The 26,000-nt window shown below is 36.6% G+C and overlaps 3 protein-coding genes across 5 annotated transcripts in view; all 3 read left to right on the top strand.

Annotated features, from left to right (window-relative positions):
- Positions 1-2,224, top strand: part of dlgap2a (discs, large (Drosophila) homolog-associated protein 2a) — a 226,565-nt gene extending 224,341 nt beyond the window's left edge. The window contains exon 15 of the mRNA XM_030127700.1: positions 72-2,224. Within this exon, the coding sequence (XP_029983560.1) occupies positions 72-278 (207 nt within the window). The 3' untranslated portion in view covers positions 279-2,224. The remainder of the gene's footprint in view (positions 1-71) is intronic.
- A 9,722-nt stretch (positions 2,225-11,946) lies between these two features.
- Positions 11,947-17,049, top strand: cln8 (CLN8 transmembrane ER and ERGIC protein). 2 transcript variants are annotated; one of them, XM_030127543.1, is made up of 3 exons: positions 11,947-12,059; positions 12,919-13,508; positions 15,381-17,049. In XM_030127543.1, the coding sequence occupies exons 2-3, from the start codon at positions 12,954-12,956 to the stop codon at positions 15,705-15,707; spliced, it is 882 nt and encodes a 293-aa protein (XP_029983403.1). In that variant the 5' UTR covers positions 11,947-12,059; positions 12,919-12,953; the 3' UTR covers positions 15,708-17,049. The 2 variants fall into 2 exon arrangements, with proteins under 2 accessions (XP_029983403.1, XP_029983404.1); XM_030127544.1 differs by having other exon boundaries at positions 12,888-13,508.
- Positions 17,050-19,391: 2,342 nt separating this feature from the next.
- Positions 19,392-26,000, top strand: part of arhgef10 (Rho guanine nucleotide exchange factor (GEF) 10) — a 49,223-nt gene continuing 42,614 nt past the window's right edge. For both annotated transcript variants that reach the window (XM_030127541.1, XM_030127540.1), the window contains exon 1: positions 19,392-19,549. The gene's annotated coding sequence lies outside the window, so the exon portion shown is untranslated. The remainder of the gene's footprint in view (positions 19,550-26,000) is intronic.

The raw sequence follows: 26,000 nt of genomic DNA, 5'->3' as shown, positions 1-26,000 counted from the left end.
TCAACGCTGTCCTTTCTGTGGTCTGACATGTAAATAACACAGATCATCCTTCTCTTTTTTCCCTCCTAAAGCCACCAGCTCCTGTACCAAAGAAGACAGTTCGACAGAAGAGTGTGATAACGAGGGAGAAATCTCTGGACCTCCCGGACAGACACCGGCAGGAGGCTCGACGGCGGCTCATGGCAGCCAAACGCGCCGCCTCGTTCCGGCAGAACTCAGCCTCGGAGCGGGCAGACAGCATCGAGATCTATATTCCCGAGGCTCAGACTAGACTTTGAGAGGACAGAGTCAGGGGCCAGTTTATCTCCCTGCTCCAACATCTAAACAACTTTTAAACTAGCCTTTTTTCTATACTGCTACTCTGTCTCCTCTTCCTTTGTCCATCTATTGTCTGATCTGTTTTAGCCATCCTCAGTGCCCATCGCCACTGGTCAGTAGGATGTGCCAAGCTCGTCCCATTGCCAGAATAAGTGTTTAATGAGATGTACGAGTGACATGGGTTGGTTGGGTTTCTTCTTGATTTGCTGGTGATCCTGATACCCAGCCTACAAGCTCTCATCCATGTCCTGGATGGGTACGTCTGTAGTTTTTCAGCATTTGCAAAGTGCCATTTAAAAAGTGCAGCTTTGAAAACCTACCAGCAACCAGGCCTTTGAGCTAAAAGAGTCAATGAGACAAATGATATTTATTTGAAGTTGTTTGAAAACATCAAAACTTAGAAACCCTTCTGTATTTTTCAATGATTTCAGTTAATATTACTGATTTTTCTTTTGTTTGGGATAAATGTTAATTACATCTAAAAATCTGAGATTTGTTCTGAGTTTAAAACTTTGAAAAGTGCCAATGCTTGAAATACCTCAGCTCTGTGCATGTGGCACTGATCGCCCATTTAAGGTTATTCAGGCACCCCTCATAAGCTCTGGACTGGTCAGTGTTGAAAAAATGCAGCTTTCTACCCAATCTGGATGTAGTCAATCATTTCATGGTCTGGATTGGTGGAAGAATGACTTTTGTCAGCTCATCAACATGCACATTTGAAATAACTTTTCCTATATATCTAATTTTCCTGTTGCCAATTTTCAAATATTGACATTTACTTGAAGCTGAAAACATGCAAGTCTTGTGCCAACATTTTCATTCTGTCAATGCAGTAGGAAAAAAACTGAAGGTTTGTGTATCTCCTTAGATCAAAATGTGTAGACAAATGCACTTATGCACTTATTACAATTCTCTCTATTTCCAAGGGAAATGTACATACCCAAGTTCACAATAGTACTGTTGTATTTTTGAATTGTGAGCAGGAAGAACATCCATTGTGTATTTTCCCCATGTCCAAAGCCGGCCTGCCCTCTGTTTTTCTTTCGACAAATCTGAATCAGTTGCATACACACAGTCATATTCTCTTACACATACACACAAAACCATGACTCTTTTCATCTTATATACTAGTCTCAGGCCCTTTCAAGTAGCGCCCTCAGCCCTCACAGTTAATGAGGAATGATGACAAATCTTCCAAAATGTCAACAAAATATCTGCATTTTTTTGTTCTTTTCTTTTTAATCCAAGAAATACCTCATAATATTCATACTGCTTTAAAAGTTCTCTGTTACTGAACGTCTCTCTGAGTATCATAACTGCACTGACTCCCTCCAGGAAAAGCTGGAAAGAAATGAAATGAAACTGGGGCAAAAGTGTTCCAGTGGGATGCTAGCAGCAAATCCCAAATAAGGAAAACTTAGCAGGTTTCCTCTTAGAGTGGAATAAAGGCTGAACAGAAGAGTCACACACTCTGGCTATGCAGGCCTGTACAGTATGTAGTATTCCAACACAACTTCATCTATATTTTCATCTAAGATACGATAGAAGCCATGGTCAAATTTTGTCTTAGTTATGAAGTAGGTGAATAATATATAGGAAGATAAACATGACTTAAATGAAGCAGGTTGCACCAAAATGTTCTATTATAGACATGAATCATTCCTGCAAATGACAACTATCTAAGAAATAAAAACAATCTATAATGAGCACTTACAAAATATGGTTTACATACTGTTATCAGTAATGTCATTTTAAAGGACAGTTCATAAACACTGCAATGTGTCTGTAAAATGTTAATCTTAAATTGTTTGCATAAATGAATTACAATAGCATTATGTTAAAAAATAATTATTCATCCTCTAAAATTATTGTTGAAACCAACTTAACCCATAAAGACCCAGGGTTACTTTTCAGGCAGATCCCAAATGATTTTTTCTCTCTATTTAACCTTTCTTAGGCAATTTATCACCATTTATTATAATATTATCCTCTGTATTTTGCGTGTCCTTAATAAAAATCAGGTATTTTCCCAAATTTAATTCACTGATCATGTAGATGTTCGTAAAAACTCAGATTAAAGTTAATTGTTATAATATCCGAAACAGAGAAAAATGAAGAAAATGGGACTTTTTCATCAAAATCTCTCATTAACTGAACATAAACGCAGTGTGTCCATCCACTGTCATTGATCCAACTCCATGGGTTTTACTGGTGAATCAATGTTGTAGAAGATGACTGTGTTTCCACCTTAACTACGGAGCCTTTGAACATCCAAATGGGTCATATCTGACTACCATGAAAAGTTGAATAATTGTATCTTACTGGAGAAATTTCAACATATTAATACGTTCAGTTGATCAGAAGTTATTAATTGATTTTGGTCACCAGTGGTTGTTTGGGTCTTTGTGGGTTAAACTGAACTGCAACACAACCTGGTTAACTTAGTGCTAGTAGAAACTAAGACGTTCTTACTGAGTCATTTGTAGCCTGTTTCTGTTGTGTGACGCAGATGTAGATGTGATAAACAGTTTACAGAATCTTAGATGAGGTGGTTAAAAAGCCGGATTTATCATAAAGGTTAACTCATCCATAACAAAAACTAAAATCTCAATCACCAAACAACAGACTGATGTATTGATTTAACTTATGATAATCAACCAACCAAATGGTGCTGCTTTTCATTTAATTAATACCGTAGTAGACAAACAATCAATGCAACCAAATGCACTGTCAGCTCAATGATACACGACTTCAAAGTCATTTTCAATGTCTTAAAAATGTCGGGTGGAGAAATTGTTCTGGATTTCATGGTCTTATAATGAGTGGGATCAGGGAGATTAATCACATAGCAGTAACTAAAAGTATATATATATAAATATATATCTTTGGTTTTGAGTATATAGTGTGTATGTAGTGTGTGTTTGTGGATGTGTGTTTTTGTAGGAAGTAGAAGAGGTTAAATCGGAGGTTAGTGTGCCTCTGAGTCTGCCTGACTTCCCCATTACTACCCAACTGTGGCCTGACCCGTATCTGTCTCACAAACACACGTACACACTGTCCTTGCATCATTGCACTGTGTGGAAACACATTTAGATACCATACCATACCATGTAAGACATATCATACGTTCATGTTTTATTTGGTGTTTTAATTCCTATTTTTTTACGACCAGTATTATTGAAACACTACATGTATTGGAGCCACTTTTGTTCCCATTGGTCAAACTAAACTTTTATTGTATCAGAATGCTTGAGATGCTGTGTGTTCCTCAAACATTCTTGTAGCAAAGCTAATATTTTAAAAGACGTCTCTTCAGGCCAACGAGTCAGCATGTAGCCAGAGTCTGGTACAGCGACATGCAGCAGCGCCAGACTTCAGTTACACATATAATAGCCCACAGCTGAGTGGTAGATTACATTTTTTTTTTTTTTTTATTAAAACACACCCATCTACAGTAGGATTGCGGTGCTTTTTCGTGCAGGCACCTCTAGCAGAATGGCAGTGGGATTGTGGGAAGCGTCTGGGTGTGTGATGCCAGGCAGTTGGCAGGGCAGAGACGTTCCCCTGCTGTTGCCACAGTGGCAGGCAGACGGGAGAGAGACAGACTCTGCCTGACATATGCTGGCTTAGAGGAGACGAGAGCTCTGCATCGAGCCCCGAACTGCTGGTGTTGTGTAGCTGCAAGGCTGTTCTGTGAGGATCGGTAGTCGCTGTGCTGGGTATTTTGCAGTCTGCCTTTGACTAAGCAAAGCAGCTTATGTAAGATTTTGAGTCCTTGGTGAGATCAAGCAGGCAGCCTCCAAGGCCCTTCAAAGCTTGTGTTGAAAAATGTATTGCTGAACAGTGGACGATACCGTAGAACTTAAGAATCAGCACTACTTGTATTTGGTTCAATCAGTCCGTTTCAGTGAGAAGCGTCGCTGAAACAACACAGAAGCGTTTCTTTCTTATGCAAAATAATCAGGGCTGTGAACAGAGTCGTGTGTTTTCTCCACCTTCAGTTTCAAACATATCTCTTGCTCCTTTAAGATGCTTTTGTAATTGCAGGTTTTCTAGTCAGACCAGAAATAGCAAAGAGAAATCAGTGCCAAAAGTCACCAGGGACTAGAAAATGTAGAAAAGTATTGGTGCAATAGATTTACAGCTTCAGTTTAGACATAAGAACTGAGCTTTCAGAATTTATACATTAAGTTTGAGAGCTATTCTCTGTCTGGAAGAAAATAATATTAGCTGGGTCCTCCTGAGACTCTCTCAGAGCTATTTTTTTAAGCTATGAACAAAATGTTTCTGCTGTAATGGCCGGGTTAAGTCTGCCAGGGAAAATGATTTTCAGTACAAGGTTTTTTTGTCCAAATAGGTTCAAAGAACAAGTCATCTTAGATCTATTTGTCGAAGCTTATTTCAGATGGTCTTTTTTTGTATGTGTGATGTTTGTTTGGTGGTGTGAACAAATATACTGTTAGCTGTGAAAGAAAGTCACCGATTGGTCATTTAACCACTCGTCCCCCACCAAAACTTTACGAAAAACCACAAGGGCAGAAAATGCATCTGTATTATCATGAGGGCAGTAATTACCTTGAAGTGCCATCTTTGTGACCTCCCTAGCAGACTGTAAACTGATCACCACATACACTTCCATACGGTATCTTTCATCTAGTGTCTGTTCTGCCATCGCTGACCCTTTCCCATTAACACTCACTCATTTCTGCTCATATCTTGACATCCGTGGCCTCACTTTTGGTATGACTGTCTGTCTGCTTTTGACTCTAAACCCATGATGTGAAATATTTCAAAGGGACTTTTTCGTAATCATGCCGTGGAAAGAGCGTCAGCCTCACTGAGATAGACCGATACAACACTTCCTTGAACTTGGAATGTGAAACAATTCTATAATTACTAGACAAATGAAAAAGGTAGTTGTTTAGCTAAAACTATTTTCATCTCTTGTATATCATATCTATAGTGAGGATGAATATAATGCCAAATATTCATTATTTGTAAAGAAATATATATATAGATATATAAATATATAATATATGCTTCATTAAAACACAAATATTTTCTGCTCTTGCTCATGTTTTGTTGTCATTTTTATTTCGTTATGTTCATTTTATAAGCTGATATGACGGCATGCGAAATACTGATTCTGAATGTAGGCTTATTTATTCTTCATTTATATTTATTTATGCCACTGTCTCACTGATGTATATTTGTTATGTATATTTAAGTTGTCACATACGCATTTCTTAATGTGTGTTATTTCAATGCTAGGTTTCCTGAACTATCATTAGGAGTTTTCTGTTATTTATGTAGTTTGCATATGCAACATTTCCCTCCATTCTTTCCTAGCTGAGCTATTGGAAGATTTTGCCTCTTTGAGTAGTTTCATTAATGCTGAGGTCATTCAGTGTAAATAACTCTGCAATTAAATTTTTGGAGAAAAAGTTTGGAAAACTTTGTCTGTGTGCTGCTTATTTATTTGACAAAGTGAAAGGTAAACTTCACACAAAACACTTTGCTGCTGCTGTGCTGAATAACAACTAAAATGTTGTGAATTGACATAGAGTTCAATAAAGGATGTATTTTATCTGGTAAGACAATAAACCACTTAATATCCACAAACTCAGCCAGGAAATGTAACAGTCATGTGGTATTATCTAAAACACAGGTGTCAAACATGCGGCTCGGGGGCCAAAACCGGCCTGCCAAAGGGTCCAATCTGGCCCACGAAATGAATTTGTGAAATGCAGAAATTACACTGACGGTATTAACAGTCAAGGGTGTTAGAATCATTTTCGGTTAATTCAATCTCAAGTGGGTCAGACCAGTAAAATACTATCATAATAACCTATAAATAATGAAAACTACAATTTTTTCTCTGTGTTGTAGTGTAAAAAAAGTAAAATTACACAAAAATGTTCACATTTACAGACCAGCCTTTTGCAAAAAATGTGAATAACTTGAAATTTCTTAAGAGAAGTACATGGAATTGTACCAATATTCTGCCTCTTACTAAATGTTTTGTGTATTTGTAGATCCACTGTGATCTGTAAGTTATAATGCACATGTATAAATGATAAACTAAGGTGTAATATTGTTAAAATTGCACTGATTTTTCTTAAGAATTTTCAGGCTCATATTTGTTCATGTTATGTTCAAGTACGGTTCGTAGATGTAAACATTTTCATTACGGAATTTGACTTTTTTTAATCAAAAGCAGAGAAAAAAACTTTGGAGTTGACATTATTTATAAATTTGTATACTATTATTTATAATATTTTACAAGTCCGGCCCATTTTCTCTCATATTAGGCTGTATGTGGCCCCTGAACTAAAATGAGTTGGACACCCCTGATCTAAAATAACAACAGCACTGTATTATCGTGGTAGGATTTTAGCTCAAAGGAAATCATGATGAATTTATTAAGATGTTTTTGGCATTTTGTATATTTTATGTCATTATGCAGCAGAAATGGGAATGAGACAAAGAAAAGAAACAGGTCTGAATCATCTGTTGAAACCTGTACTATTACTCATAACTGCTCTCAGTCAAGTCAGTCATTAAGGTCACCCATAGCTTGGCATTTTATATCTATTATAGTTTAAATGTATTACAGAGTATTAATGAACTGCTTTTATTTAGCTGCAGAAAGCATGTCTGAATTCATTCACTTAAAAGAAAACGTAGTCGATTCTCAAACCAGCCATTGTTACATAATGACTTGAATTACAATAAATAACAAGTAAAATGTATATTATTCTTATTATTAATATGTTTTGAGAAGCAAGATGGCTGCAGATGAAGTCCTGTTGCATACAAAGTGGTTGTAAACTGCCTTTGGTGATGTTTTTCATAGCGATTATGGGATGGCTTTGCATACAAACTACATTTCTGTTAATCAGATTCTGCCAAAAGCCCAAACAGCAGCATGTTTTACACCCACATGCTGATCTCATTTGTCAGCTTTGATGTTGAAAATATTTAGTAATAGGAATATAATTGTATATAAGGTTACTGAAATAATAATTTCTTCCCTATTTATTTTCATTAGATGGGTTCCCAGTTTCATCATGACTAAGTGGACACTTTGATTATTTCACCATGAAATGATGTTCTTTTAAAAGTCCAGTGTGTGTATGCAGACGTTCTATAACTAGTACCAGTCAGGTTATCAGGTCGGCAGTCTTTATTTCCCCAGGTAAGGGCTGTTGTTTTTGGTTTGGTTTGTTTCTTTGTTTCATTGATTGTTAACACTCTAGCAGAAAAACTATTAGTTGAATTCGTACCAAATTTCATTCAGAGATTGCCAGTGACCCAGAATAGATGTCATTACATTTTGGGAAAAGTAGGTCAAAGTTAAATTTTTTTAATGAATTTTAAAATCTTTTTTTTCTCCTTATTTACTTATGGGTGAAATTTCACATGTTTGTATCAGCAAAACTATTTGTTGAATTCATACCAAATTCACTTTATAAATTCCCAGTGACCCAGAATGGATCTCATTACATTTTGGGAACAGTAGGTCAAAGTTAAAAATTTTTAATGAATTTTTAAAATCTTCTCATTTGCTTATAATGGGCAAAATATGTGTGAGGGGCGGGGTTTGTTGTGCCTGGCACCACTTGTTTTGGTTTGGATTTACATATTTTTTCATGTACAAATCTTGATAATTGTGTGTAGTGGTAGTAACAATCTTTAACAGTCAAAATTAGCCATTTCATAGATATTAGTATAACCTACCTGTTGTCTTATACAATAAATATACAAAGCAAGGTCACCCTCTAGTGGGAAAAAGAAGAACTGTAGGTTTTTGAATGTCACAGTTGTTGGAGTTGGATTTCTCCTTATTTTTGTACATTGAACACATCACCCCATGAGTGAATGAGTGCAAAATCACACAAGAAAAACACTAACAGACATTGAACCCACCCAGATTCTTCCCTTTGACACTGATGTGGGTGCTGGCATATGCAGATCCTGCAGTGTGAAGACGTTTCTTTGGAGAGCGTTTACAGATCCTGACCATAAATGTGCATGAAATAGAAAGCAAAGACTGTCACTTATGGTTATTTGCAGTTTTCTCTGCATGAAAATGTATGTTATCACTATGGCAACCTACCTAGAGCATACAGGGGGACCCTGCACTGTCTCCTCCATACGGTACATAAATGCTTTTGCACAACTGGTGGCAATTTAATGTCACTCTTATAATAATTTCCCATGTGGCACCTAAAGATAATTTTCCTCTATCATAAAATATGCTTGAATTTTCACAGTTTAATGCGGTAGTGGTAAGGTATATCTGTCTGTATATCTGATGACATGAACCATGTGTTCAGTTGGATTTAATATTTTTTAATATTGTCAAAGCTCAAGTACAATGTGATTTGATCTTCAGCTTTCTTGCTGACCCAGGACAGACCAGGTCTGCAGCTGTGGAACCCCTGCAGTCAGACAGGTGACACATTTAACTGATTCATTTGGAAATTACTGTTCATTTTATTGAGTATCTTTGTCATTTTTGTGTATTTTTGTTGATAATTTTCTCTATATTTTTGCTCATTTGTTCATTTTGTTCGTAATTTTTGTTACAGACCAGGAGAGAGAAACCACAGGAACAGGACCAGACCAGATGCAGACCTGGTGTCACAGGTGTCTTGTCCAGTCAGGACCTGACACTAGGGCTGGGGACCCACAACGGGTCCAGGTCATGTGGTCAGTTGGATTTCATATCTTTTAATATTGTCAAAGCTCGAGTACAATGTGATTTTATCTACAACTCTCTTGTTCTTTTTCTTTTTAGCACCTGCGACCCAGACCTGGATAAAGCAGAAGAAGATGGATGGAGGACAAGGAAATTCAGTTGTCTCTGAATGTAGGTCAGTGTGTTGGTCTTTGAAGATGTATTTTCTGTGTCTCTGATCAGAAATGTTTGATTTTTGACATTTTTATTTTAATCTTTGGCTTGGTGTGAGTGTGAAATGAATACAAGATCACTGCAAGCTCAGAGCTGATTCGTTTCGCTGCATTCAGTCAAATTCTTATACTTTTTTAGACTTTTAAAATACAAACATTTGAAAGAAAAGCCACTTTTTGCTCATTTTTTCCAGCATGTGTTAAAAGCTTAAGCACTTTCTTTACAACAATGACCCTAAAAAACTACAAGTAGGGTGAATTTTGTTTCTGATGTTCCTCTAATTTGGTGTTTTTGGTTTTGGTGTTCTTGTTTTTGGTGTTTGTTCAGTGCCTCACTCTGGTTTTTGCCCTATTGCAGCCATTCCCAAACAATGTCCCAATTCAACATCTGAAAATCTGTAAAAGAATGTTTTTAAAAGACTCAAAGAGTATTTCTATTTTTATTTATTTATGGTGAAGAACCTCCCACCTGCAGTACTTAAATGACTCACTTGGGGGCAGCAGTCCATACTTTAGGACTCATTTCTTGTCTTTTGCATTATATCAAACGTCGTCTACACGAAGATGGTACACCTTGATATGAGGGTTATTTCCATAAATGTGTTTAATGTGCTCTTCAAAATGTCATATTAGAAAAATGTTTCTGGAAATGTCAAAATTTTAAAATGGAAATGTTCAGTGACAGAATAAACTGAGTCACTTTCACAGGCGTGTTGGGCTGTTTTTGGGCTGTTTATTTTCACATTAAAAATAACAGCGTAAACTACAGGTTTAGTAGTGGTGCATTTCCATGAGCCCTTGAAGTCCCATCTTTTTTAGCCTTTAAAGTATTTGAATTTCTTTCTGAAATGTCTTGTGGTACAATGTTTTCTTTTGTATATTGACTTATTTCCTGTAAAAACAAAAGCCTAATGACTGATAAATTTTTTTTCAAAATCTCATGCTGTCCAGCTTGTCTTTAATCATGTTACAGGGTCTGATACAGTTTAGCTGTTGTCGCTGTCTTAATATTTTTCTGTTGCAAATGGGAAGTTGTAATTATAGTGCAATTAATTTATACTTCTACATAACTGTGTTTCTTTTTGAATGATGAACAGATTGAAGGAAGGATCAACAATCTCACGTCCATGACCGTAATCACATAAACAAATGTACTTTTTCATTCTCTACTATTAAAAATAATGAGCTATTTTCCAAGGATTGTCATTATATAGATCCAAAATTATGCAAAAACGCTTTGTTTTAAGTCAAATAATGCCAGCAAAAAGCCATCCTAACACCTGCACAAACCCTAGGTAAACCCTGAGCTCTACTCTATAGTTTTCATTTTTCTAAATCTGACAGGTTTACTCTTGTTTTGTGACTCTTATTACAGACTGAACTCAAGGATACAAACTTTTTAGGGGTGAAAAAACAAAATATTGTATGTCTTTTAAACTATCAGCTATAAAGTGTGGGCACAATTTTTTGCATTACAATAAAAAAAAAAAAAAAAAGCCCTTAAATTTTATTGCTCCAGAAATAATGTAACTTATTTTACTTTTTTTTTTTTTTTTTTTTTTTTTTTACTTTTTAGTTACGTTATTCTGTATCTGAAAGGTGAGGAATCTGAATGTATTTCATGAACTTTCCAAAACGTTTTATATTTGACATCAATTCTCCAGGTTTTTCATGATGGTGGGATCCCAGTCCAATGCAATGAATGAAAGTTTAAGATACTACAAAATAAACAAGGTAAAACTAATAAATCAGGAATGTAAGTTCCATTTATCTAGATGTTAACACAATTATTTTGTACGTAACTAAATGAAAAAAATTTGTGGCATTAACCTGTAGCATTAATGGTAATTCTATTAAAGTGTTTTTGTAAAATATCAGGAAAATAAGCATCTAAATAGAATTCAGCCTCCTTAATTTAATCATTCAGACCTGTACTTTTTCTTTTTCCAGTACTGAAATGTTTTAAGAGATGGCACCAAAGTCATTATTTTTTCACTTTGGTGAACATTTCAGTAGTGGTCATTATTTTACTGGTTTATTATGTTCATGATGTAAACTTAATACTTCACTCTGTTCTGTTCATTTATTTTCTACTGTCTCGCTGTAAAATGCAAAGATCATTAACATGAAGACAACTCAAATCGTGAGTTTTGGATTTTAAAAAAATGATTCACATAATACCAGATATGCACAGACACATTAAATACAAAGATGTGTGTAAATGCACATTTATCAATATCTATATAAACTTTAACTGAGCTTCTAATCACTTGTTATAGCTACAATAAAATTCAATAAACAAACAAATGGAAAGCATGTGCTCACATTGGGTTATTTACTCTGTGCTGTTTGTGTTTGTTATGTACATTTTTTTTATTTAGTTTCTTTGTTTTGTGGTGACACTTCTTGTGCTTAATTTGGATCGAGTTTAAGTCCCATTCCTAATAAAATTTACAATGACAAACTTGACAATAAAACTTTGAATTCTGTTCACGTGTCTTTCCTATAAACAATTCTTTGCCCCATATAGTAAAAAAAAAAACATGTTCATCATCAATTCATAAGAAATAAACCCTCAGTTCACCGGTAAATACATTAAAACAACCTACAAAACAGTTGTTCACGTTGTTAAATCTAGTCACATGACTGCTGACCAATGACACACCCGGAAGGCCACACGTGACGTCACTTCCTGTTTGCATTGGTCATGTGATCAAATTGAAGTCGTATGATGTGAGTTTTCGTGTGTCCACTGAGTGAGCGGAACAACATGTACACGGACAACACCGTGCAGAATGTTAAACAGGGATGTTAGCTAACCTGTGGTGAGTAATTATCCGCTTTACACTTTAAGATTTTGACTCGACCCGCCACCTTTTCGTTGTTGTTGTCTTTTTTTTTTTTTTTTTTTTGGCTAAAACACAAGTTAGTACTTAAACCTGAGTGTGACTCGTCATATTTGGATGCTACAAGTTTGGCTAAAATCGATGAGGAGTTACTTGTTTTTGTAAACGATGAAGACGCTAATAACAAATAGGTAGCATTAGCCAAAGTGGTTAGTCATTTAATGAACTTTGCACTGGTGTAACAGTAATATTGCGGTAGAAAATTATTTGCAATGACGTTAAGTTGTTAAGAGTTTAATCATTAATGTCATGTTGTCGGGCCTTCCTAATGCGAATGATGAATGACATGGAATAACGAATGACCACTAAAATTTGGCGTAAGATTTGGCGTAACAACGGCTCCCTTGTCATTTGGAATAGTGTAAATGGAATGACAGTTATAATGGCAATGACAGATGACTTCGAAAAACGACGTGTCAGTTTACTGGCTGTCTGGCTTCTCGTAAATATAGTGAACAGAATATGGAAATAAGAGCATTTACCCCCTGAAGTCAGCTGTCGGTGTAGCCCTGGTCTAAGAGTGGATAATACATTATCATTCTACCGAAGGACAGTGTCATTCTATTTGATATTGGTGGCATTTCCTTTAGAGAGGGAGATAGAGATTATAACAAGGAGAAAATACTGTCACTCTTATGAATGACAGTGTCTTTCCACTGAATATAAGTGTCATTCCATTTCTCAAGGGAGCAGTTGTTACGCCAAATTTTAGTGGTCATTCGTTATTCCATGTTATTTGTCATTCAGATTAGGAAGGCCCCATGTTGTCTTCCTGCAGCTGAGCTTCATCTACCGTGTCCATAATCCCCCATCATGGATCCTGGGTCCACCAGCCACCCGGACCCTGCAGATGCCCTCTTCCAGCCCAGTACAGAGTCCCTCTCATGGGAACATCGCCTCCAGCTCGTTGGGTTGGGCTTTGGCTTCTACACAGCAGTATTCATCCTGTGCCACCTCCTGTCTGCAGGGTTATCCTGTACCTACAAGTCCCTGCTCGCTAAAGAGAAGGTTTTCTGGAATCTGGCAGCAACACGGGCAGTATTTGGCATCCAGAGCACCATAGCAGGTCTCCGGGCTCTTACTGAGGACTCTGCATTATTCAGAGACAGAGTTAGAGGCCAAGAAGACTGGTCATGGTTCCATGTTCTCACAGCCACAGGTTTCTTTGTTTTTGAGAATGTGGCATTTCACACCTCCAGTTTGGTATTTTGGTCGTTTGACCTTCCACTGGCCACGCATCATTTTTTTGCCCTGTCAGGATATGCGGGGGCAGTATTATGGGACTCCTTGGGTCACTTCCTGCCGATGGTTACTCTGCTCCTGGAGATGAGTACCCCATTCACCTGTATATCCTGGATGTTACTGAAGGTAGAGACCAAACAAAACCACCTATGAAATAATTTACTCCACACATACGATGCACATGGTTTACAGTTACTCTAAGGTTCACAGATTCTTCTCATGGGTTTTAATATAAGTTGCTGGTTAGTTGCAGTGTTTCATTTCCTGTGATCTTTTGCACCATATGAGAGCAAATATTTCTTCGAAAGAGGAAGTTCTTTAAATAGATTGAACTGGTTTCAGAACTTTCCTCTTGGTAGTTCTTCTTGGTTCAACTGAACTAGTTTAGCTCTTTTGAAAAAGTTTCATCTCTCAGCTCTTCGCTTCACTTTTTCAGAATTGAAGAAGTGTCTTTGATGAGAGACGATACGTTTTCAAAAGAGCGAAACTAGTCCAGTTGAACCAAGAACTACCAAGAAGCACAATGACCTGGGCAAATGACAACCTACACCGATATCAGAACTTTCTTTGTTCCCCCTTTAGACAGAAAAATAGACAAACAGACAGATAGTTTTATTTGCCATTTGTACACATTCAGGTATATAGGAATTATTATGCAGGGGTCTCTCAGAGTGCAAGTGTAAAAGATTAAAAGATACAATCAGAATAAAAGCCAAAGGATATAAGCAGTATAAAAGTATGAAAGCAGTATAACAACATTTGAAAGACAATAGAAAACAGTGACTTGTAATAAATATCTAAAAATAAACTATCCACAAATTGCACTTACAGATATTGCACATGAGAACATTGCACATTCCCTTTCCTTTTATAGTGTCCATGAACAGAGGTAGGTATAGGACAAACAGTATTTTCCTCCAGCCATCAGTCTTACTGTGGCAGGGAAGAAGCTATTGTGGAAATGCATTCTGTGGATGATGCTTTCAAAAGATTATGGCTCGAACACACTTAAAACCACAGACAAAATCAACTAAATCAATACATACTACTGAGATTTTAATGTTTAAATGTACAAAGGGGTTCCCAGCAGAGGAATATAATTAAGCACTGACAGAAGTACTGTACTTAAGTATATATTTTAAGTGTTTGTACTTCACCAGCAGACAAGTGTAGTGGAAGGAAAAGTAAGTGATGTAGTTAAATACAGTCATGGCGAAAAACTTTGGTAATGATGCAAATTTTGTTTTCACTGCTTCTGTTTTTTTTTGGGGGGGGGGTTTTTAGATTTTTTTCCCCCCACGTTTCTTAGGATTTTAAATGGTTCAAAGACTTTTATTGGCAAATAATTCAGATATATGCAGAGTGTGTTTATGTCACTGCCAAAATTTTTGGCTATGACTGAATGAAACTTCATCTTGAGAGGGAAATATTGTACTTTTAATCCTTTACATTTGTCTGACAGTGGTAGTTATCTTTCAAATTGAGATTTTTACTGAAAAATAAAGTACCTAGCAGTTTATACCCTTACCTTTTTAAATAACTTATAATCATTCTATTCAATCATTTTTATTTTGAAAGTTGATACAAACCAATCAATCATTTAACAATGAAAACAATCAACACATTAATCAATAATGCAAATAATGACTAGTTGCAGTCCTTTACAGAAAAAATTAAGAATGGGCTCTTCTTCTTCCAGTAGCAATAGTAAAATCCTGCTTTTACATGAGTTTGTGATTAGTAATGATTTTTCTCATTTTATAATACATGTATACAACACAGACATCCAGCATTTTATCCCACACTGAGTAGTTTCTTGTTTCATATTTCAAGTGCATATTGATGTAATTTGCAAGGTTTTACTCACACATTGAATGCACATTTTTCTTGTGAAGTTTTGTCACACTGTGTTTAACTGAGTAAAGGGTCTGAATTTCTCATCAATGGCATTCTCAAAAATTAAATAGACCTTCTGTGAATCTTTGTCCTCTCTGACAGGCTGGCTGGGCTCGCACGTTGTTTTGGAAAGCCAACCAGTGGGTGATGATCCACATGTTTCACTGTCGCATGGTGCTCACCTACTACATGTGGTATTTTAGCTGCACACACTGGGGAGAAATCACCACCCATGTTGTCCTGCCACAGCGTGTGCTCTTCTTCACTGGCCTGGCTCTGCTCACGTTCATCATCAACCCCATTTGGACGCACAAGAAGACTATGCAGCTTCTCAATCCTGTGGACTGGAACTTTGGCAATAAGCCGGTCCCTGTGAACGGTCCCAGGGAGAACCGGTCTGAGGGTTCTGGCAAACCACATGCCAGCTGAAGGATACCAAAGAGGTCATTTCATATACAACTGATGTAATTTATTTACTTGTTTTTCTTTTTTGATGGTTATATGAAGTAATTTCACAGATGCACGTAAGATGGGAGTTTTAACATGTATTTTTATTAGCTTAATTTTGTTATTATTAAGTAAGATCCTTTGTTACTTGTGGCCCAAGTGCCCACATCTGGCAATATCATGCTAAACATTTCTGCAGTGTCTTCCATCAGGCTTTACTTTCAGGCTTAAACAGCTTAAACATTTTAATTTTCCACATGGTTGGGTTTTAATAAGTAGATGTGGTTTTGCATTGCAGTAGAATGGAGCCCTGCTTGTTTGTATCGCCTTTAGGACAATGTTGTGAAATATCTACTTCACCCATCACATGATTGTTTGCTTCATGTTTTGAAAAATGACACAATATTCATGCCAGATTTAAAACCCTGTTTATTTTGAGGCAAAATCAGGCTTGGACTTAGTGCTACTGATTGTCAAGTCCAGTTGATATGTCACAGCTTACAAGTACAGTGCATGTTTCAGTTTAGGATATGAGTAAGACTTGCTCAATACTCATCAAACAACCCAGTGGTTCATAAATACGTAGAATGTGACTTTTGTCATGCACAGCCATACTGGCGCTCTGACAACTTAGCTATTCACCTCTGATTGGGCACGTTAGGCTGGAAAATTGGTTAAAAGAATTAGTTCCTTAAAGTCAGTTACTGGAGCTGTTATCATTGCTAGATACTAGAGGGATAATTAGATTAGTTTATTCATTAGTATTTTTTAAACTGTGAATCCCCTTTGATTAGAGATGTTGTAGTAGTTTTTTAAAGAAAGAAAAGGCCTATAACTGAATTTTCTCTAATAGTGGAGGGAGAGCTCTGGGCTAGTCCAATGAACAAGGGCTTTTTTGTCCAAACAGGAGGTATAATATGGGCACACTAAAGCAGTACTTTTGATTGATTGAATTTGAGAAGTGTTATAAAATAGGTATTTATTTCTGTTTATTACATTTTAATTTCAAATAGTCTTTTGTTTTTTTTTCCTCACAATGACCTCATTGTCCTGATGTCAAGCTCCTGTAGGCTGGGATTGTCCTTTGTACTGAGTCTAGCATTGAACACTCTTGCCCAGTCGAGTAAAATAAGTATTTATTGTTTGAGAAAGTAGCTCGAAGATGGGACTGTAGAACTGACTGGAATGCAAGTGCATATTTGTGCTCATTACCTCCGCCAAGGAGGTTATGTTTTTGCCAGGGTTTGTTTGTTTGTCTGTTTGTCTGTCCGTTAGTGTGCAACATAACTCAAAAAGTTATGGACAGATTTGGATGAAATTTTCAGGGTTTGTTGGAAATGGGATAAGGAAGAAATGATTAAATTTTGGTGGTGATCGGGGGTGGGGGGGCCCACGGGGGGGCACTGATCAGCCTTGGCGGAGGTCTGCGCTCTCCGAGTGCTTCTAGTTTTAGATATGATTGTGAATTTACTGCCTCTTATTTCGCAGTGTGTGAGATTTACATACTACTCTTTGTCATATCTGAGTGATTATACACTCTACAATTTTAAACATTTGATTTTTACTTATTAATCCGTGTCGATGTTTGCATTTTAAGTTTACAGTACAGCACACGAGGAGCAAAGAAAAGTGCCTTGCATACAAAAAGTATTCATGCCCCTTTTTTCCAAGATTTCTTTTTATAATGATCAACAGTGTGTTCCTTTTCAATTTAGATATTGTGGGAAAAAAATGACAGCAGATTTTCACAGTGATATTAAGTGACGTGAGTACAATACAAATACAGAATCAGTTGTTGATCTCTGCATGTCAGACCCTGCACATTAAGTTCCCTTGGATTGAATTTGTTGTTACTGCTGTCGTAACCTAATAATTTCCTGCAAAGGATCAATAAAGTATCTATATAGGCATAGGCATAGACTTATTTTTAGTAAAATCCAGAATTCTCTCCCAAATCAATGCAAGAAACCTGTGCTGGTTCTCAGTTTACAACCTCAATAATCCACATTTCATTAAACCCCAAAGTATAATGACATAATGTATTGAACAGCAAATTCTATAACCAACATGGCTTAAATCAATAGTGTTGAATGTTCATCTTGGATTCTAAAGATGGATGTACAGGATGAGGGAGAATTCCCTATTGTTTTTGCCATATTGTACAACTGTGTTTATTGTGGAAACTCTGTGAATTTGAGCTGTTTGGATTTAATGAAATAAAACTGAATGGATGGTCACTGATTTTGTTCATGGTTTCTTAATATTGTGCACTAGAAACTGTACAGGCTGCCTGTAGGTGGCAGGATATAGCAACAAGCATGTTTAACTAGTATTTCTCACATTCATGAGTTGGACACATTTTTCCACTTTTTTCCACAGTAAATCATGAAACCAGGTCCTTAAGCTCACTTGATCGTCATACACATTTTCCCCATTGAATAAAACAAATATAATAAATATGTTCTTAGATTATCCTCTATATTGAGAAAATGCCGAATTTCCAGCATAATAAAAGTAAAAAAGTTAGAGTTCACTGAGATTAGATCATTAGCTATAGTGGGAAATCTGTTGTAAAAAAAAAAAAAAAAAATGAAGGAAAAAATGGCTTATTGCACAGAAAACATTGATTTAAATATGTCAGCTATGCAACACACCATTTGCTGGGCTATACCTGCAAAGGCACATGAGTCATGTTTTGTCTTGTTGCTCCTGTCTTGCTGTGAACTCATTCTACTTTCTGATGCACATTTCTGATGCATGACACTCCCTGAGAATTGCTGTCTTGTTCATGTATTGAATAAGGTAATTAATTATCTGATCTTTTTCAAAATAAAATAGTTTGTATAAGGTATTAAATCTGACTCAAATGCACCAGAAGCAGGTCGACAACATTACGACATTAATTAACACAAATTATCATTATTATTATTTTTAAATGGGACCAAAAAAGAAAAAAAAACCTTTTGATTCCAGGCTTTCTCCCTGCAGCAGGCCCTAGGTAAGCAGCCCCCCCCAGCCCCATGTCTTAAGCAATTATAATAATATTGTTGTCTGCAGTTTGCATTTTTCAGTCCTGATTAAATTTACTGACCACATAAACATACATAAAAAATCAGAGTAAATTCAAAGGTTATATCAAAACAGAGAAAACTGAAGAAAAAGTGAGTCTTTGAGCAAAACATATCATTAAGTAAATGAAAAAACCTCACCTACCATTGTCATTTGTCAGACTAGATTAGTTTTACTGTTTTTTCTATGCTGCAGATGACAGTATTTCCAAAAACCACTCCAGTACAATATCCATATCTGATGTTGCTGATAACTTGACAAACTACATTTTACCTGAATTATTTCAATATATTGATAGGATTAGTGCTTCAACAGTTATTAAACATTTCAGATCAGTAGACGGTTGTTTAAGATTCTGTGGATGGTCTTTTCAGTCTAATACGCAGAAAAGTAACTTTTGTCCTTATTTTTGTCTTGAAGTTGGACAAAACAATGCAACATCATCACCACAGCTGTTTCAAAGGCAGCCACCTCACACGTCACGTGAACAGCATGGATATAAGATTGACGTCTCGTACAACCAATCAGAGATCCCCCAGTCAAACCCGCAACCAATCAGCTTCCAGAAGGAGGTAGAGGTTTCCCATGGATGGAGTCAGCTTGCATCGAAGATAGTCAAGTTAAAGAAGGACGTTGGGGAAAACTGGATATGTTTTGATGTATTTTATTTAATGTTAAAGTCAGAAATGTATCACATGTAACACCTATTACTGCGAGGGGATACGGCAATTCTCCTGGGCAAAAGTCAAAAAGTGGTGAGTCGAGCACATTTTTCTAAGTTTCTGACAAAGTTTTAAATATACTATTTCTTTTTCTTTCTTTTTTTTTTTTTTAGCTAACTGTTTCATTAGCTATGTTAGTCCAGGTTAGCGCTAACATTATGCTAATTAGTGTTTGACACGACATGTAAAAGGTCTTTTGTGTTTCATGGTGACTCTAGTGTATTTAATTCAGATTGTGGGAGATGGTTATAACGTGGCGCCTTAGTTAACTGCCAAGTTGCCATCACTGTCAACTACCTGCTGTAACTGGTTAGCTAGTAACTAATACACTGAGTTATCTGCGAAAACCAAACAGTCACTTCATTTATATCCGCACTTGTGTTAATTAATGCGTCGTACTATCGAAATGCAGTGCTCTCAGTCCAATATAAACTCTCTATAAACTCGTACTTTTTTTAACACTTAACTATACAGGAGGGTAAAACATTATAAATCTTCATTACTTTAAATATATGACATTAACAGATGTTTAGTTTGAGTTCTTACCACGCGTGTCTCTTCAAGGACGCAGCTGCAGCTTTCAGATCTTCTTTTCCTTTACTTTTAAGTTTAATCAAAGCATGCCAGTTTGCATATTAAAATCTGAGTGAAATGAATACTTTTAAGCCTTCTGTTAATTTTGATTTAGCTAGTTTAGTGAGGATGTTTTACTGAGGTCTAGCGGTCAGCCACTTTACAAATTCAACTAGTCATGCATAGCATTCCTCAGTGAAAAGTCCTTCACAGCTTCAGTCAACTGGAACATCAGTCTAAACAGGTAGTAAAACCATGATTTAATTATACTTTGTCGTTTGAGTAGTTTCTATTAGCACATTGAAAGCCAAGGGTATTCAGGAATCTTTACTAAGGTTTACAAGGTCACCAAAAAGATGCTTTATATTTATACACAAAGAACACTTTGATCTTCATCCTTATCTGCTGCCATAGATGTTTAGTGCACTCAGTAACCACAAGGGTGAGATGGAAAATTCAGGGGGTCACACACACATGCATGTACACAAAAGTCTTCACTGGTAATTTGTTTAGCAAATAACCAGGGTGGCCTGGCTGCGAATACACATGCTTAATTCCTTCCACCACTGAAATAGCACTTAGAGAAGCTTCACCGGGGAGCACCAATCAATTTTACTTGCTCAAAATCTCAGTGGTTTCTTTCAGTAAGCACTCAGGTAGGTCGTGTAGACACAGGCTGCTTTTAGTGTGACATTTCCCTCTCATTAAGTCACATCTGCTTTTCCTATGGAACAAGACTTTGGATGGGAAACTGCATGTTAGCACCATTATACCTACACAAAACCCTGAGATACAACCAAACTGCCATGTCTTCTGTCATTATTATAGTCTTGGGGAACAGCTGAAGTCCAGTGGAGTAATGCCAGAAAATGTTAATTGTTAAGTAATTGTGACAGGGCAGTAATGTTACTTTGCCAATAGCAGCTCACGGAAATGTCCTCTTTTTACCATGACTAATACTAGGATATCAGTGAACATAGTGGTTGTGAAGAAGGCATACCATACATTTTTAGGAAGCCAGTTCTGGACTCCCTGTTGACCCACCACTCCATAATAATCCATGTATGATCCACACATAGTTCAGCACCAGCTGGGAAAGGAAAACCACAGATCTGCTGCAGGTGGATGTGTGAAATTGCTTGAATAGCACACATTTGTTTAGCAGCTGGGAACAAGACACATTTAGTTTGCTGAATCCCATTATGCTTTTGTTTGCATCACGTAAGCTATTGGGGGTAATTTCCCCTTACGTTAATGCCGATAGATTTGACTAATCAAAACAAACACTACACTAGTGACACTTTGAAGTCAGTGTCATCAGGAGGCTTCACTCATATTAAAATAGCCTCAGAGCTTAAACCCAGGCAGTCAACAAAAGCCCTTTGGAGCTGCTTCTGATCCACTGTGATCTTCATGTGAAATTTTTTGGCCCTGAGCATTGGTGTGGCTCACTGGGCGGGTGGAGACCAGTTACGAGTGACAGCCAAAACTGTGGTTGCCTCTGTTTTCACATGGACAGTATGTTTGAAATGTTATAGCTCCAGTCCTTCATTTTTTCCAATGGGGCCCAAACCAGACTTGGCCTGGACAGTACTTTGTGTTTCATTGAGAGCAGCATCCTCAGGTTAGAGTCAATGTAAAAGTAAATCCTGTGACATTATGGCATGTTGTTTTTCTGATGAGGTCCTTATGGGTGTAACAGGGTATACATTTTTGAAAATTACTGAGGTTTCTTTGAATTAGGTTAAAATAGACCAGAGTTATTATAGCTATGACTTGGGCTTTTTGATTTCATTGCAGTTTTATTAGCCTAGTGCATAAATGTTGTCACTTTATTTTGAAAGATTAATTGTTTTGCTTGTTTTTATTTAATTTTAAAGTATTATGAAGAAAATTTTAATTTATAAAGAATATGAGTCATGAGTAAAATAATAAAATTGCTTTTCATTCTTGACAACCATGAACCATTAACAGTGGGAGAAAACTAAGCTGATATTACCTGCCTACCTTCTTTTTTTTAGCTTTCATGTTTCTGAAAATGTATTTCAGTTTTATTCTGGATAATAAAATTATTTTCCTAGTGCAAATTTTTGTTCTTGTGTTAGTTGTCACAAATAACCCTGACATTGAACACACCCTGATTATTCACATGTCTTGTTAGCACCTTTGACATCAAATAAAAATTTACTTCAGCCCTGAAGGTCTAACTACTGAAACGCTTTCCCCACGATCCACACCCATTAGGCCTTTAATTATATGTGGTGGGTGATGTGGAATACCACGCTCTGCCTCTGGTCCCCTGGTTGTGTTGACTGTGTGCTGGGGGTTGGTGATATTAAACAGAGTAAGGAATTGGGTGGATGTGTAAAAAAGTTATCATGAGAAGAATTTTGCTACTGCAGTAATGAAAGGGCAAAGAAATGACTATTAGAATTGGTCAGCTGTGTTTTTTATGTTATTTATTTTTGGAAATAGTCTTCCAGTTTGTCTACTGTTGCAGGATTCAGTTTTGCAAGGGAGTTAGTGCCTGTTTTTACTTTGCTGTGCTCAACAATCATCTCCACCCCTTTTGAGGTCAGGATGTGTGGCGGGGAGTGGAGTGTTGTCAAGGCTGGTGGTTGACCCACATATATATATTGTGATAGTATGAAAGTTGTATGTTTTATTCCTGCTTGAGGCACAGAGCCTTTGAGTTCAGATTCAAAGAACAGATCACACTAAGGCTGATGTCACACAGGCTTCATTATTTAATTTATGGCTTCCAAACAAATATGTTTTCATGTGTTGAAACTTAAGAACATTGAAGTGTTCTTCCTCGTCTCTGTTATGACTTCACTTTAGATAATGTCTTTCTATAGGTGTTTGTTTTTTAGTATTTGATAGTGTTTAGTAAAGACACCTAAACCATGACCAATACATGAACAGAATCAAGGCAATACTCGAACTATCACAACACTGAAATTTGAGTTGTCAATTAACTTTATGCCACCACCACCACAGTATAAGTTTAATAGTACTTTAATTATGCACATACACATCATAAAGAAGTGCATATGTGTGGTCAGTTTAATTATGAAAAAAACAAACCTAGTGGCGGTGTAATACACTGTTGTATCTTATGAATTAGGCTGTCTTTTTTGTTTGCCTTTGTTACTATCAACTGATTATGGCAGATATGACATGTCTTAAATATACTATAAAGCCCATTGTAAAATATTTAACCAAGGTACAGAATTTACAATTAGTCCTAATTAAGAAGAACTCAATTGGAAACAATAATAAGATGTGTTTATTGTGTCACTCTAGATTCTTTTATCCCTTTACCTGGCAAGTGACTATTTTTGGTAATTTCCACATACATTACAAGACAATGTCAGCAACAGTTACAGTGAGGACTGTGAGGCAACAATCTCAGGTCAAATGTGGTCTACAGGGTCTGGAAGGTCCACCTCTGCATGAACAGTGAGTGTGCCTGCTTTGTTAGGTACCATGAAGTAATGGTACTAATGTAAGGAATGATGTTCAAATGTGGATGTTGACAGGTGTCTGGATCAGCACTTATGTTGGTCTAATGTTCTAAAAGTCATGTTCTAATGTTCTAAAGTACATGTTCCTTTCATTTTACATGTGTTTTTCTTGTATTGTTTTGCCACTTATAGGTAAGGAACCAAATATGGTAACTTCATTTACCTTGATTTTGTACTAGGGCTGTCAAAATTAATATGTTAATGTGAATTAATCCATCATCATGATTAATCTGATTAAAAAATTTGAACACAGTTAACTCATTTGAATGACTCTGAACGGCTCTGCCAACGCATTTTGGGCAGTTTGTCCAAGTAGAGTTACCATCGCGCTTGAACAAATGGGCAGCTGATCTGGTAGTGACAGGCAGCAGAACCAACTCATAAAGATGGAAGATGCTAAACAGCTCCTTGGCCCTAGGGATGGAAATATGAGGACAAAAAAACCCAAAATGGAACAGTCGACCAACATAAAGTATTATGCACACTCTGCAAGAAGGAGTTTTCTTTTCACCGAAGCACTTCCAACTTATACCACATTCACACGAAGTATACATTAGTCAGGGATTCTGCTAGCACTTCGGCTAACGCTTCGCTCAGCTTGTGAAAAACATGTTAAGTGCATATGTACTCCCTTCTTTCTTGAGTCTGTTTGCTCATGCAAAATGAAACGCTATTAATATTGATTGAAAATGAATGATATTTAATTGTGATTAATTGAAATTAATCCACAGCAACCTTGTGATTAATTTGATTAAAAATTTTAATCATTTGACAGCACTATTTTCTACATAATAAAAATTTTTGAAAAAGTTCACAAAAGCAATAAAGTCTTGTTATGTCCTCCAATAAACACACTAAGGTTGGAATTTTGAATTTCAGAGTATTTCTATGAGTGCACTATAAAGAGTTAAACAGATCAGCAGAGATGATCATCACCATTATGTAAAATAATAATGACTTTTTGAAAAAATGAATAAATGCTGGTTATGTAAGAACTGTTACAGGCCTGGGTGAGACCAAGACAAGATCCGATATGCAGCAAGGACATTATTGCAAAGAAGTTTTTCAAATAGTTACACAAGAATGATAAAATATAGGCAAACAATTTCCTTTTTTTTATCTTAACACTGAAATAACAGTCATCTTGAAGGTGATTTCCAACGAGAGGGGAGTTGACATTTTGTTTTTGTCTTCTGTTATTACAGATGAACCCACTGTGGTTTACTTTGCCAAATATTGTAACAAAAGTCGGATATCTCTTCCAGACAAGCAGAGAACGCTTCTCCAAAAATATCAAATTACCTTCGCTGTTGAAGCAGGAATGTTTTTTATGAAATCACTGTAATCTTGGTGACAAATAAATCAGACAAGGCACAGGAAATATAATGATATCACTGCAGCTGTGGTGTTGACCGAAAATCTTTAGTCTTTTTTGTCCGAGTCGAAGACAAAACAGTAAAAACACAGTCCAGACCAACTTGAGACAAAAGCAGTCAAAAAGGTGTTTTGAGTCTGGTCTCAAAATCAAGACTAATCTCCGTTATTATGACACAATTATTTGGTCGTCTGTACCTGCTTCCAGTTTTGTTCAGGTCAGACCAGGAAAGGTAATTCCTCTTTTTTTTTTTTTTTTTTTGTTGAGAGGGATCTTGATTCTTGTTTTGGCTACAGATCTTTTCAGTCAGTAATACCAAATACATGGAAAATACAGTGTTGCCCAAGTGTTACATAATGCTAATAACACACTACACATCCACTACATAAGCCTGCAGTACTAGGGCTTTTTCAGTAATGCCATTATTTTTTCATGTGTGAATGCTGATTGAATGATGTACCTCATTTCCTCTTTAGTATGCCGATGGTACTGTCCTGTCCTCCGCTGAACCTTTCTACAAATACACTACTTTGTTAAGCCTGTCCAACCATGCTTTGTAGGCCCAGGATCTGCTGTTTTTGCTTGAGGCCTGATTACTGTAATCCTGGCAGGAGCAAAAGATTGGGACACACACTGCTCAATAAAACAGTCTGCCAAAGAGCTGCAGAGCAAACGACAGACACTCACAGCAGACTAGAAGTCTCTCTCTTTCCATACCACCCTCTGCTCCAGGCTTTTGTTTATGACTTTAGGCTCGTGTTTGGAATGCCACTTGTCATTAAGTGCACTCCATAACACTTTGCAGAAGGATCAAAACGCCTTACCCAACCATACCATTTGATGCACAACAGCTTTTGGAGTGATTAAGACTGATTTTGAGAACTTCTCCTTCTGTATGTTTAGAGAAAATTTATACTTAAGATGGATTTTGTATCTGTTTTGCTCTGCACATATTTAATGAATAGGAAAAAGACAAGACAATTGTGTAAACACGTTAAAAAGCGGATGT

The sequence above is a fragment of the Sphaeramia orbicularis genome, chromosome 22 (genome assembly GCF_902148855.1).
Source record: "Sphaeramia orbicularis chromosome 22, fSphaOr1.1, whole genome shotgun sequence".
Classification (NCBI taxonomy): domain Eukaryota; kingdom Metazoa; phylum Chordata; class Actinopteri; order Kurtiformes; family Apogonidae; genus Sphaeramia; species Sphaeramia orbicularis.
The sequence above is the reverse complement of the archived record's forward strand: the minus strand, read 5'-3'. Positions and strand labels throughout refer to the sequence as shown.

Bases quoted from the DNA above. Each gene is read 5' to 3' on its own strand.
- cln8 (XM_030127543.1), top strand. From the start codon at position 12,954: ATGGATCCTGGGTCCACCAGCCACCCGGACCCTGCAGATGCCCTCTTC. The intron at 13,509-15,380 runs GTAGAGACCAAA...CCTCTCTGACAG, and splicing joins TATCCTGGATGTTACTGAAG to GCTGGCTGGGCTCGCACGTT.